The sequence below is a fragment of the Lolium rigidum genome, chromosome 1 (assembly GCF_022539505.1).
Source record: "Lolium rigidum isolate FL_2022 chromosome 1, APGP_CSIRO_Lrig_0.1, whole genome shotgun sequence".
NCBI lineage: Eukaryota > Viridiplantae > Streptophyta > Magnoliopsida > Poales > Poaceae > Lolium > Lolium rigidum.
In genome coordinates, this window is record NC_061508.1 from 352,247,671 (window position 1) to 352,262,528 (window position 14,858).

At 44.6% G+C, this 14,858-nt stretch overlaps 1 protein-coding gene across 1 annotated transcript; it reads left to right on the plus strand.

Annotated features, from left to right (window-relative positions):
• The first annotated feature begins 1,440 nt into the window (after positions 1–1,440).
• On the plus strand, positions 1,441–11,832 carry LOC124665184 (DDB1- and CUL4-associated factor 8-like). Its single transcript, XM_047202592.1, has 6 exons — positions 1,441–1,536; positions 6,988–7,239; positions 7,322–7,462; positions 7,544–8,221; positions 10,375–10,559; positions 11,775–11,832. The coding sequence occupies exons 1-6, from the start codon at positions 1,441–1,443 to the stop codon at positions 11,830–11,832; spliced, it is 1,410 nt and encodes a 469-aa protein (XP_047058548.1).
• Positions 11,833–14,858: the final 3,026 nt, after the last annotated feature.

Genomic DNA, 14,858 nt, shown 5'->3' on the forward strand with positions numbered 1-14,858 from the left:
TAAGCGAGGCATCATCCAACACCTTCCTGACCAGGTATAGGTCAGGTGGCACGCCCTTGCGACAGCATCAGACGTGTGACCAGAAGGCTTTGCGGGCCGTCGCTCGGAGGGACCAGGGCCAGCCGCAGTCCTGGGAGATTCCCGGCTCTACGGTGTTGCCAGTCGCTGCTCGCCGGTGGGTTTCTGACCGCAACAGGCGCTCTTGCTTCGCTTTGCCTCTTGGGGCCTCGGTTTGGATGTCCACCGGACATAGGGGCTCGTGGTGCGTTTTGGTGGTTTTTTTCGGCGGAGGCAGGTTCGTCTTCAGCCAGGCGGGGCGCGGCCTCGGGGCCGGCGTGGTAGTGGGAGCGGTGGCTCCGGTCTTTCGCCTCCGCCTGTTGCGTTGAGGTGTGGTGTCGACCCGTGTGGAGCGCAGCCTCGGGGCTGGCGTGTGGTGTCGTGTTGTAACGGTTTTTCGGCCAGTTTTCCTCATAAACGGGCCAACTCTTTTCTCCTATAGCAATGAAAGGCAAAGCTTCTGCCTCGTTTCAAAAAAAAAAAGACTTGGGAAAGCTTGTGTGCTTTTGGCATCTCCAACGAGCCGACACAAAATGGACGTCAAAACTGATCGGTTGGGTCCGTTCGTCGGTCTAAATGTTCAAAATCGACCACGTGTCCATTTACATCTGGGGGTATTCCTAGCGGTCCGACGCAAAAAAATATATTTTTCATTCATTAAAATCTCATAGTTTACATAATTATAAAAGTGTACAAACTTAAAAATTAAAAAGGGCCAGCAAGGCCTGGACTATTGCTCGTTGTCGCCATGACAGTTGGTAGACCGGCGGTGGAGGAGAAAGGGGAGCATGCGGCGACGGCAGCCACGGATCCTAGGCCGGGGATGGAGCAGGAGACAGGGCGCGCGCGTTGGTACGTGTTAGCGTGGCCGGAGGAGTGTCCGGTCTTCTCCGCATCTACATAAAAACATTCAAAAATTTACACTAGTGGCTTCAATTGGCTGCAACCATCTTCCACTGCAAAAAGGAACACTCTGATAGTGCTAGCTGTCGGTCTTCGCTACAATCTGATCAACATGTTTGTTAATTTTCCCCAAACAAATACAAGGTACTCGTTCTAAGATCTTGTATGCTGATAGAATAAATTTTGAATTCTTTTCAATAAAACGTTGAAATTGACTTAATAATTTTTTCAAATACCGAACTCCATGTAGATACACAAAACGACGAATCCATGATTTTCAAATGGGTATAGTTTAAAAAACTGCAACTCAAAAATATAAAAGAAATAAAACAACGTATAGAATTTTGTTGTGTTTTTTTTGGTTGCCGAATCATAAGACCTCTCCAAACACAAAAGCACAAGCAGCACAGTGAGAGTGTTCCCCTAAAAAAAGCAGAGTGAGAGAGGGAGAAGAAACCCTCGCCGACGACGGAGGAGGCGATGCCGGCGGAAGGGACGCGGATGGCCCGGCTGTGGGAGCGCGAGGTCGGCCGCCTCCCGCCCAAGCGCTTCGCCGACGCCTTCATGGCCTCCGAGGTCCATTTCCACCCCTCTATTCTCCCCGCACCTTCAAACCTTCACTCTTCTTGAGCCAGCCATTGGACCTTCAAATCGGCAACATTAGTTTTATCGTGAGCAAGTTCAGTATCTGCTACCGAGGTTACTGCGATTCACCTAGGATTTGGGGTTCTTGCAGCCTTCCACTGACGACCACAATGACGAGGAAATGTGGATTATTTTTCTCCAAAAATTTAATTTAGTCTGCAATTTTTAAGCTTTTTTTCTAGAATAAACCATGAAAATTTGTTCATTATTCATAGAAGGATAGCCTAGCGGCTAGAACAATGGATTTTTTTCTTACAAATCTAATATAGGAGATTAGCCACCACTCACACTTGCTCATCAAGGCCTTGGCTCGACTCTCGACCATGCTAGGCACCTCTGTGGCACAGAGTTTCCCGGGTCAATGTAACCCCCACCCATATGTGCCTAGAGGAGTCGGCGAGGGGACGCCGCAGGACCAGCCAGTCATTTGTGTTATTTTGTGATCCAAATTCATATACTAAAGGGAGGCTAACTTCTGACGAGCGGAGCGAGGCCCGTCGCCGGAGGCTTGGGCCGAAGCGTAGCGTAGTCAGAAGTTAGCCCATATGTCGTGCCCTACTTATATTCCCTGTAAGCCGCCGCTAGGGTTATCATCGCATCATTGTACACCCACGGCGTTTGTAAACACCACCGAAATAGTGAAGTTTTGCTGGCTGGCGCCCGTGGTTTTTCCCTTGTGTGTTGCAAGGGTTTTCCACGTTAAAATCTCGTGTCCCCTGCAGTGTTTTACTTTTCGTTCTTCGTTTATTGTGCATCTCAAATATAACAAGTGGTATCGAGCCCGTGTTCTTTGGATCTAGGGTTTACGAGATGTCGTCACCGAAGTTCGATCTACCGCAGCTGGACTACACCACGAGATTTGCTTTGTGGCAAGTGAAGATGAGGGCGATTCTCGCCCAATCTTCAGATCTGGATGAAGCGATCGATGCTTTCGGCGAGAAAGCGAAGGATACCTGGACCGATGCGGAGAAGCGGAAAGACCGTAAGGCTTTATCGTTGATTCAACTCCATCCGTCCAATAATATTCTGCGAGGAAGTGCTGCAGGAGAAAACCACCGCCGAGTTATGGGTCAAACTAGAGGAGATCTGTTTGTCCAAGGATCTCACGGGCAGATTGCACGTGAAGATGAAGCTGTTCTCGCATAAGTTGCAAGAGGGAGGTTCGGTAATGAATCACCTATCTTCCTGGAAAGAGATTGTTTCTGATTTGCAGTCTATAGAAGTTAAGTATGAGGATGAGGATTTAGGTCTTCTTCTTTTATGCTCGCTGCCTAATTCTTTCAGTAATTTTCGTGACACCATATTATTGAGCCGCGACAAACTAACTCTCGCGGAAGTTTATGATGCTCTCCAACAAAAGGAGAAAATGAAATCTATGGTGCAGGCTGAAAGTTCGTCCTCCAAGGCGGAGGCGTTAGAGGTCCGTGGCAGGACCGAGCAGCGAGATAACTACTACCACAACAACGAGAGATAAGAGCAAGGGCGATAGAGGTCGCTCAAAGTCCAAAGGACGTGACAAGTTCTGCAGGTATTGTAAGAAATCTAGCCACAATATTGATGATTGTTGGAAGCTGCGGAACAAGGAGAAAAGGAACGGAACTTACCAACCGAAAAATAATGATGGTAATGGTAAGGCTGCCGTTGTCACCGGTAAGGGTGAGGCTGCTGTTGTTGTCTGGTAGTGATAGTTCGATGGAGATTGCTTAGCTGTTTTGGCTGCATGTGTTTCACGTGATGATGAATGGATTCTTGATACTGCATGTTCGTTTCATATTTGCTGTAACAAAGATTGGTTCAGTTCTTATGAGTCCGTGCGAGTGGAGATTTTGTGCGTGTGGGGAATGACAACCGAGTGCATCATTGTTGGCATTGGTTCTGTTCGGATCAAGACCCATGATGGGATGACACGCACGTTGACAGGAGTGAAACACATACCCTCCATGGCGAGGAATTTGATCTCTTTGAGTACCCTTGATTGTGACGGGTACAAGTACAAAGGTGGGAACAAACTTTTGAAGGTATCATCAGGTTCTCTCATTATTATGATTGGTGATATGAATTCTGCGAAATTATATGTCCTTAGAGGTAGCACTTTGCCCGGTATTGCTGCTGCTGTTAGTTCCGATGAAACTAGTAAGACTAACCTTTGGCACAAGCGTCTTGGACATATGAGTGAGCTTGGCATGGCAGAATTGGCAAAGAGAGAGCTAATTGATGGCTGCGATTTAGGTAATCTTGAGTTCTGTGAGCACGGCATCTTTGGTAAGCATAAAAGAGTAAAATTTAATGCTTCCGTTCATACCACCAAAGGCATTTTAGATTATGTACACGCTGATGTTTGGGGTCCGTCCCGTAGAACTTCTAATGGTGGTGCTAATTACATGCTTACAATTATTGATGATTACTCAAGAAAAGTGTGGCCATATTTCCTGAAACATAAATCTGATGTTTTTAATGCTTTTAAGAAGTGGAAAGTTATGGTAGAAACCCAAACTGAAAAGAAGGTTAAGATACTCCGTACTGACAATGGTATGGAATTTTGTTCAAATGAATTTGATGAGTTTTGCAGCAATGATGGGATGGTAAGACATCATACCATTCCGTACACCCCTCAACGGAATGGCGTGGCTGAACGCATGAACAGGACCATTATTTCGAGGGCTCGCTGCATGTTGTCTAATGCAAAGATGCATAGAGGTTTTTGGGCTGAAGCAGCCTCCACCGCATGTTATCTCATCAACAGGTCACCTTCTGTTCCACTTGATAAGAAAACTCCAATTGAGGTATGGTCTGGTTCGCCTGCTGATTATTCAGATTTGAGAGTTTTCGGTTGCATCGCTTACGCTCATGTTGATAATGGAAAGTTGGAGCCAAGGGCTGTTAAGTGCATCTTCCTTGGTTATGGTTCAGGAGTTAAGGCATATAGATTATGGAATCCTGAAACTAAGAAAATTGTGTTGAGCAGGAATGTCGTTTTTAATGAGGCGGTTATGTTTAATGATAGTCCGTCTACAGATATTTCTGATGCTATTGATTCTCCTGATGTTTCTGATGATGAGCAGCACAGAATTGGCGTGCAGGTGGAGCACGCAAAGGAGAATGAAAATGTGTTTCCTGAAACCAACAATGATGATAATGATGTTCCACCTTCACCACCTTTTGTTCAGCGACAAGGACGGTCTATTGCTGCTGACCGCCCTAAGAGAAATATTACACCTCCTACCCGATTAATTCAAGAATGTGATATTGTTGTTTATGCTTTGAGTTGTGCTGAACAGGTGGAGCATGATATTGAACCAGCTACATATACCGAAGCCATTGCTTCGGTTGATAAAGAGAAGTGGGTAGGTGCGATGCAAGAAGAGATGCAATCGCTTGAGAAGAATGGCACATGGGATGTTGTGCACTTGCCTAAACAAAAGAAGGCTGTCCGCTGCAAGTGGATATTCAAAAGAAAGGAAGGTTTGTCTCCTAATGAGCCTCCACGGTTTAAGGCAAGGTTAGTAGCAAAAGGTTTCGATCAAATTCCAGGTGTTGATTATAATGATGTATTCTCCCCGGTTGTGAAGCATAGTTCTATTCGTGCTTTCTTTGGTATTGTTGCTATGCATGATCTTGAGCTTGAGCAGCTAGATGTAAAGACTGCTTTTATGCATGGTGAGTTGGAGGAGGATATATATATGGACCAACCTGAAGGTTATGTTGTGCCTGGTAAGGAGGATCTTGTTTGCAAATTAAAGAGGTCCCTTTATGGTCCGAAACGATCGCCACGACAGTGGTATAAAAGGTTTGATTCATTTATGCTTACACATGGTTTTGAGAGATCTCAGTATGATAGTTGTGTGTATATCAAGTTTGTTAATGGATCACCTATTTATTTGCTGCTATATGTTGATGATATGTTGATTGCTGCCAAGAGCATGAAAGAGATCACTACTTTAAAGAATCAATTAAGTAGTGAGTTTGAGATGAAGGATCTTGGTCCTGCTAAGAAAATACTAGGCATGGAAATCAAAAGGGACAGAAAGTCTAGTTTGTTGTTTCTTAGTCGGGAAAAGTACATTGAGAAAGTTCTTCATCGTTTTAATATGCATGATGCAAAGTCAGTTACTACTCCTATTGCTTCTCATTTCAAGTTGTCAGCTTTGCAATGTCCTAGCTCTAAAGATGATATTGAGTACATGTCTCGAGTTCCCTATTCTAGTGCTGTTGGTTCCTTGATGTATGCCATGGTTTGTTCACGTCCTGATCTATCATATGCTATGAGTTTGGTCGATCGATACATGGCTAATCCTGGTAAAGAACATTGGAAAGCTGTTCGGTGGATTTTCAGGTACCTTCGCGGCACATCAAAAGCTTGCTTGAGGTTTGGCAGGATTGGTGAGGGGCTCGCCGGATATGTGGATTCAGATTATGCTTGGCGATTTGGATCGGAGAAGGTCCCTCACAGGTTATGTGTTTATCGTTGGTGGATGTGCTTGTTAGCTGGAAGGCTACTTTGCGGGATGCTTCGTTGCACAATCTACTACCGAGGCTGAGTACATGGCTATTGCTGAGGCAGGTAAAGAGGCTGTTTGGCTGAAAGGGTTATATGCTGAGCTTTGTGGAGATAATTCTTGCATTAAGTTGTTCGAGTGACAGTCAAAGTGCTATTTATCTTACTAAAGATCAGATGTTCCATGATAGGACAAAGCACATTGATATTAAGTACCACGCAATCAGAGATGTGGTTGCAAAAGGTAAAGTGAAGGTATGCAAGATTAGTACTCATGATAATCCTGCTGATATGATGACTAAGCCTGTCCCTGTGTCCAAGTTTGAGCTTTGCTCAAGCTTGGTTGGTATAACTGTTTAGCCCAAGTGGCTATTGGCGCCGGCAAGTGTTTTCTTTGTTGATTCAGGTGATTGTTGAAGTTCATGCTACAAGGAATTTGTCTCAAGGTGGAGTTTGTTATTTTGTGATCCAAATTCATATACTAAAGGGAGGCTAACTTCTGACGAGCGGAGCGAGGCCCGTCGCCGGAGGCTTGGGCCGAAGCGTAGCGTAGTCAGAAGTTAGCCCATATGTCGTGCCCTACAGGGACGCCTGCGGTACGGATCGTTGCCACCGCCTATTTATATTCCCTGTAAGCCGCCGCTAGGGTTATCATCGCATCATTGTACACCCACGGCGTTTGTAAACACCACCGAAATAGTGAAGTTTTGCTGGCTGGCGCCCGTGGTTTTTCCCTTGTGTGTTGCAAGGGTTTTCCACGTTAAAATCTCGTGTCCCCTGCAGTGTTTTACTTTTCGTTCTTCGTTTATTGTGCATCTCAAATATAACAATTTGCTCCATTTGAGACTGAAGAGCAGAATTAATCTGTCGTTTGGCTCGCTGCGCAGGACTTTGTGCATTCCCTGGGTATCCAGAAAAGGCTGCGCAACCACAAGGGTGCCGTGAACAGCATAAGCTTCAACACTAGCGGGAGCCTGCTCCTGTCTTCTTCAGACGATGAGACTGCCGTGCTGTGGAACTTGGAAGAGCCAGCATCGGCACTGAAGTTCCACACCGGGCATGGTAACGATGTGCTGGACGCGCGGTTCATGCCCTTATCGGATGATCAGAGCATCATCACGTGCGGCGCTGATGCCGAGGTATACACATGCTGCCAGTCTTGAGCTTTTTTACATTGCTCATATGGTCATGGGTCGGGTATTTGGTGTGGCTGTGCAACAGGTGAGGCGTTCACGGATACAAGAAGGGGGTTGTGTGTCTACTGATAAGCTTGCTGACCTGAGGTACATGGTGACCCAGTTGGCTGTTCAGCCGGGAAGTCATACATTCTTTAGCTGTGTGGAGGATGGCTCTGTTTGGCATGTAAGTTGTGAACTTACTTCCCACTTGTAATTATCTCTGCTGAATTCCTCTGCTGCTGACTTTGTTTTCTCTTCCCTTCAGTTTGACCTGAGAGAAAAACGCCCCAGGAAGCTCTTCAAATGTGGTGCAGTTAGAAGCTTTGATTACTTATCAGGTGACACCATGCAACTCTATGCTATTGCCCTGGACCCGAGATATCCCTCTTGTTTTGCAGTTTCCGGAGATGATGAGTATGTACGGTTATATGATGCCCGTAAGATTGATCTGGAAAGGTCTAAATTTGGTATCCCATTTGAGCAATTCTGCCCTCCAGATTTGATTTGTAACAAGAGAGATGGAATCGCCGGTTTGGCTTTCTCACAGACCGGCGAGCTATTAGCATCCTATCGTCATGACAACATCTACCTTTTTTCGAGAGAGCATGGGTTACACTTCAACGATTTTGGTGGCATTGCCGTGGAGAAGTTGCCTGTACCTCGGACCTTCAAGGGCCACGAGAACAAGCATGCCATTAAAGGTGTTAGCTTCCTTGGTCCCAATTGTGACTATGTTACCTCTGGATCAGACTGTGGCAATATATTTATTTGGAGAAAGAAGGATGGGGAGCTTATACGAGTGATGAAAGGAGATAAACGGATTGTGAACTGTGTTAAACAACATCCTACCGAGATTGTTGTTGCGAGTTGTGGCATTGATGCAGATGTCAAGATTTGGGCACCCGGTGATAATGAGAACCCCTCCACTGCTCGCTTTGATGAGGTGTGTTCTTTTTTTACTCAGATACTATGTGTTTCACATGGATAGTTATGTTCTTTCGTTGCACAGCTTCTCAAATTTGGTGTAATCACTGGTGGAAAAAGGGGCTTTGGTCGCGGTTGGCAACTACCATTAGTCGCGGTGGCCCAACCGCGACCAAAGTAGCGCGACTAAAGGCCCCCCCCTTTAGTCGCGGTTCCTCACGAACCGCGACTAAAGGCCCATCCACGTGGGCCTCAAGCGAGCGCCAGGGCGGAGGCCCTTTAGTCGCGGTTCTTCTGGCCAACCGCGACTAAAGGCCTCCGCAGGGTTTAGGGTTTAGCCCCCCCCCTCCCCCTAAATCTGGTTTCTTTTTAATTTGTATTATTTTATTTCTTTTGGGTTTTAATTTTGAAGGAGTTTCACATATTCTACGGTACTGTATACATACATGCATATGAATGTACAATTTCAAACAAATTTGAAATTAGAACCAAAAAGAATTCAAGAGTAATATACAATATATATTCAATATCGGATGACCATATACAATATATATTCAATATCGGATGACCATATACAATTTTGAACAAGTTAGTTACTAATTCCGGTGCCTATAAAGATCTACGTCATCGTAATAGTGTTCTCCTCTAGGATCGATGACTTCCCTCGCCAACCATCCAGCTAGTTCCTCTTGAAGTGGTCGGAAGCGAGCTTCTGGACTAAGGGTCTTCCGGAGGTTATTCCTCGGGATGTTGTTCTCACACGTCTGGTCCCGCTCATTGCGGTATCTCCGGATCCTCTCACAAACATAGTATCCACATAGATTGGTCCCCGGTGGCTGAGTATCCCCAGTCGTCGGCACTCGCCATTTTAAAATGTAGCTCTTTTTTGAATTCACCGACCTTGGTATCTACGAACCGTCTCCAAACCCTACGAGGCAAAGAAAATTAAATAAACAAGAGAGTTATTAATTAGTTACTTGATATTAGGAAATGATGAACGAAATAGGCCGATCGATATAGAGCGCAAATGAATGAAAATAATTACTTTTGCATCATTTTTCTCATGTCGCCCCAAAGCGCCGGATCCATATTCAGAGAGTCGTGGACGAGAACCGAGGAGGTCTGAACTTTAATTACCATAAGAATCCAGTGGAACCTGCGGACACGATACATGCACGATCATGCATAACTCATCGATTAGCCACATACCATGCATGGAGTAAACAAAAGAGAATGTGCTCAAGACAGAAACACTCACCCAAAATGGTAAGGAAATAGAATATCACTTTTCTGTTGCTGTTTTCTAATAAACCGCCACAGGTCTTCCTCCACGTCGGCGGGGTGGTGTTCTAACACATTACTTCTATAAATGTTGAAAGACTACCCGGGCAACCAGAGGGTCTGAGAGGGGCAAATGCTCGTTGGCCGTTGGATGCCAGGGATTCACTCCCGCATTTCACCTCAGCCATTAGATGCTAACACTTTTTTATCACCTTTTGCTTGTTCTGCCGAGTCCATGACAGACGGGACCTTATACGTGCGGGGGCCACCGGTCATAGGCAGCCACACATGCTCGTTCATGTCACCCTTCTCGTCTGGGGCAGTGAAAACCGGGCCAGTCTCTCCTCCCCCAATCCCCACCTCCTCTCCCGTCCCGTGCCGCCGCCTCCTCCCCCAACCCGTGCCGCCGCCTCTCCTCCTCCCAAGCAGGATGATCCGCGACGACCGGAGGCGGCGGTGGCGGCGGCGACCGGAGGCGCCGGGCGCGGCCAGGGACGGGCCGACGCGGGGCGGATCCGCGACGACCGGAGGCGGCAGCGACCGGAGGCGCCGGGCGCGGCCAGGGACGGGCCGACGCGGGGCGGATCCGCGACGACCGGAGGCGGCGGTGGTGGCGGCGACCGGAGGCGACGGTCGCGGACAGAGACGGGCCGGAGTGGGGGCGGCCGCCTCAAGAGGAAGGAGCTGGGAGACCGGCGGCCGCCGCGCATCGGCGACCTCGGCTTCCCCGCGCATCCTCCTGGCGGAGCCACCACGTCGACTTGAAGCAGGGTGGGACGATTTGGTACCTACATCGCTCTCTCCTCTCTCTCTCTCTCTCTCAACTGGATTTAGGAGCGGATTACATGACAGGTTTTTATTGGAAATGCAGTGTAGGATGTCTATAATTAGGAAGAGCAGTGGTTTATTCAGATGGTTCCCTACAGTTGTGCCCTCATCCGTGAGATAGAAACGAGAGTTGTGCCAGGAACAGTGGTTTATAGGGAGCAAGGAACACCCACAGAAGCAGTGGTTTATAGGGAGCAGTGGTTTATAGGGAGCAAGGAACACCCACAGAAGCAGATAGTTGTGCCAGGGTAACACCACAAGTATTCAGAGAGGTTTAATTATGTCTATAATTACTGTGCTGAAAGTCTAGGGAGTAGACACCTAGGATCAATGATCATTTAATATCCACAAGTATTCAGAGAGGTTTAATTATGTCTATAATTACTGTGCTGAAAGTCTAGGGAGTAGACACCTAGGATCAATGATCATTTAATATTGAAAACTTGTTGATTTTGGATATGCCAGGGTTTTCCCCTGATTACTTGTGGTGTTACCATCTCCATCCAGTTCTAAGTGAAGAATATTAGTAGCGTCTAGCTGGATATGCACTGCTCACTGACATGCCTAAAACTGTTGGGAATTAACTTGTTTGCTCTATTTAATTTAATGGCATATTAAACGTGGTGCAGCTTGTGGCCGGTGATGTTTTGTTATCAACTATAAATGTTTAGATTAATGTAATTCATCTGAATTATTTGAGAGCTGTTAATGATGTTCGTATCTCACAAGACCATTGAAAAGGTAGCACCCTGTGTGTTTTAGGGACGATGGTGGCCAGATTGGGTTTAAGACAGAGGCAAGGCTGAATGGAGGTTTGAGGCCCTCTGGTTTGGCGGCAGCATGTGCCTATCATGGAGGAATTGGTTGCAATATCTGTTTCAAAGATGCAGCAGACACACAGTAAGTTGCTGGTAAGCTTCCATATTTCTATGTTTCATCCCTCTCTAATTCCGACCACTCGAGTTCCTGTTGTTCAAGGATTTCTATTTTGTTTTGACCACTCTATTTTGAATCGCACAATATATAGCACGACACAGATCAACTTTTGGGTTATACTATGTATTGCGCCAAGTATTTTTGGAGGCAACAAATCAGGCATGCAAGCTTCCTTTTCTTGTGGTATGATTCAAACTGTCCAATAAATATGAGTAGTTAACTGAAATATGGTGCCTTTGTGATCATGTTAGATATTTTTTGTAGCTTCAGTACAATCCTTCATTATTCAAACTGTCCAATAAATATGAGTAGTTAACTGAAATATGGTGCCTTTGTGATCATGTTAGATATTTTTTGTAGCTTCAGTACAATCCTTCATTTTATATTGTATTTTTTGCAAGTCAGGTTTGCATAGCTTGTTGGAACCATATAGAACTGTAAGTTGATATAAATTTTGGTCATATTTATTATAACACTTATAGTCCTTGTTTCTAATTCCATGACAAGTCTGCGAATCTGTGTGACAGGTGGGTTGCTGATGAACGTCTGGGGCTGGTGTCTCTAATTCTTCTAAGTCCAGAATGACATAAGGTGGATGCATAATTAATCCTGAATCAGGCAAAAGGGAATCGGACACTGTCAGTGTATTCTTCTCCTCGGCATGGAAACCAAGATCACACAGATACCCTTTTTCGGGGGATTTTACAATTTGCCACATGGCCACGTACTAAAGGTGGCGTTTATTCAGATTCAGTCAAGTCAACCTATGACCTGACAGGATGGCACGAGCCTCCCCTTCGTGTTCAAAAGTACTTCAGGTTCCAAACTTTTGTGTGCGAGGAGAAACACTGGCAGATGCTATCGGCTGTCAAACCCACAAGATGAAACCTTTGCCGTTTGGCACATGATTGCCCGAATATTGGGCACTGGCTCACTTTTGCAGATGTGAGGAAAGGTCTGAGCACTACTTTCTCATGTGTCCCTATGACTTGGCTGCTTGGGATGTGATTAAAGATTAGTAAGGTCTTCATGTACATTTTAGCTCTTTTTTGAATATTCTGCGTTTGGTATAGGGTATTTGATAAGAACCTGCACTTTAATTCGAGTGTTTCAGTTTTAGAATGAGAGCAAGTACAAAGACCATCGTTCCTTCTTGTGTTTATGTTTTCCCTACACATGGCACAATCAGGATTCCAACAAGAGTATGCACCCCAATCACAAAAAAATAATGTTTTCATCATAATTACAAAAGACTATAACTAAAGGTTACAAAATATGAGTCTTAGCGTGCAAATAAATATTATCGTAGATTAGGTGCTTACGGTTTCGATGTGTCGGGCTTTTTGCGCCGGGGCGCAACGGGTTTTTTTTGATCGTACTCATTGTTGCTCTTGTTCTAGAATATTTTCTTTGTACTGCCAGGTACTAATCTCACCCTGTTAGCCTGCTAGGAGGTGTGCACTAACAACATTTTTCTCTTTTCTGTTTCAGTATTGTTACTGAAATCTGACTTTGGTGGTCTCCAGTAAACAATGGGAACGATTGTGGATGATTTGATGGCTTGGTTGGTGTGAGATAGATTGCAAGAGTTGGATCTGGAGGCACAAGTCGCAGGAGAGTTGGATCTTAGATTGTGATAGTGTTTTATTTGTTATTCATATGTTACTAACTATCTACTGTATTTTTCCTGCAGACGAAAGCAGTTAGATACTTGAACAAGAGAAGCTATTTTGGCATCCCCTGATTACTACCTACACTCCTGTACTAAACAAGAGTGAGGTATAAAACCTAGATGCACCTTTCGGAAGAAATATTCTATCCATGGGTGTGTGTAGATTATGTAGCATTGTACACATCTACTGAATTGGAATTAAGATTTTGTACTGTGCAGCCTTTAGTACATATAAATGAGTTTAGGCAGTAGAAAACTGTGATTAGGTAGGCCTGTGCAATGCTAGCAATAGTGCTTTCATCTAATTGGTTCACATTACTTCCTTTGTGCGGTTAAAGCTATATACCATTGATAATTAGCATTACACTTAGTTTTTGGGTACCAAAAACTGAGTGTAATGTTAACTATCAGTGGATGAGCTTTGGCATCAGGGCATAATGATTAATTTCAGTCACCGCATGAACGAGCTTCCAATTGTACATAGTCAGTTGTCATAGTTAAGCACACATACAGCCCCATTACAACCTCGTAGAGTTGACGGTGCTTTCCTTTGATATAGCACTCATCTATTTGTTCTTGCCTTTATCAAGTGTGACACATGCATGTAGAAGTTGTTTTTTAGTTCTGATGGACTGATTAATGAATCTGGCTCTGAAGAATATAGAATGTAAACTGAGTTTAGAAAGTTATTCTTGTGACTAGGTGAAGGTCAAAATATGTGTGTGAGAACATCTAGATCGAGATGCTCGGATGACGAGATCATTACACTTGCAAGAGATGAGAGCAGGTTAGCTCATAATGAACTGATGTTTGCATCATGCATTGTCTGTCAACAAGAAAATGTTTTGTGATCTGACTTTGTGTTTTCTTAATTTGACAGCTGGGATTGTACAGGTTCCAGTGTCTGGTGTTCCTGATGCTTTATTGATGCCCTTTATGATGCAAGAATGGTGTTTGCGCTCACCTGGCATGAATGGCAAACCTCAAATGGTAAGATTCTTTACCAGGTTGATAAAACATGAGTAAAACATGAAATAAGAAACCAAGGTAATTATTTCGAATGGTTATTGGACCCAGCTCCAATTTCTTGAAATGGTTGTGTGATTTGCTTGACTCGTGTGATAATGCATAATGTGGTCGTGGTGCATTTCTCAGCTGGCTACATGGATGCAAGCATAATAAGAGACTGCTGAAAGGCTGATCTCATAGCTTTGCTGCTCAAGGTGTGTGATGAAAGCTGTGAAATCCACATATGTTACATATCTCAAGGCTATTTATTTATTTCTGAGTCGCAAAAGTATGTTAACTAATTATAAGTGCAACCTAATGAACCTATAATGATTCAGAATACTTGCTGAAGACCCTCACTATCGTTGCAGATTCATTCATCCAATTTTGGATCCGTTGTGATGCAGCGGTGGTCGGCGTCTTGGGACCACTGATGTACAGTTCATGTACATTGCTATATCCTTTTCAAGAATTTGATTAAGAAATCTGTGAATGGACCCGTGATGTAACTTCACCTCTGGTACTTTCATTGATTACCAATATTTCTGAAAACATGAATTCCTCTGTTTTATTGGTTACCACATTTGTGGTATTATTCCCAAGGGTATGTTCTAATCACCTGCATTTCTAAACCAGCATATCTAAGAGCTGAAGTACATTCTGCTTGTATTTTTGCAGAAGCGCATTGTATTCAAGCCCCTGTCAAAAGTATTCACAACTTAATAATTCAGATGGCTAAGTATGCAGATAAAAAAGGCTTTCTCCTACACAATTTCCTTTATTTTTCCTATGCCCGTTAAATTTTCAGCTTTTTGGTCATATTTTCCAGCCACATAGTCATACTATAGTTTACACTTTCACACCCCTTTGGATGCTAATTCACCCTCGACCATTGCTTAGCGGTTTGGCATTGGCATGACCATGTAGACAT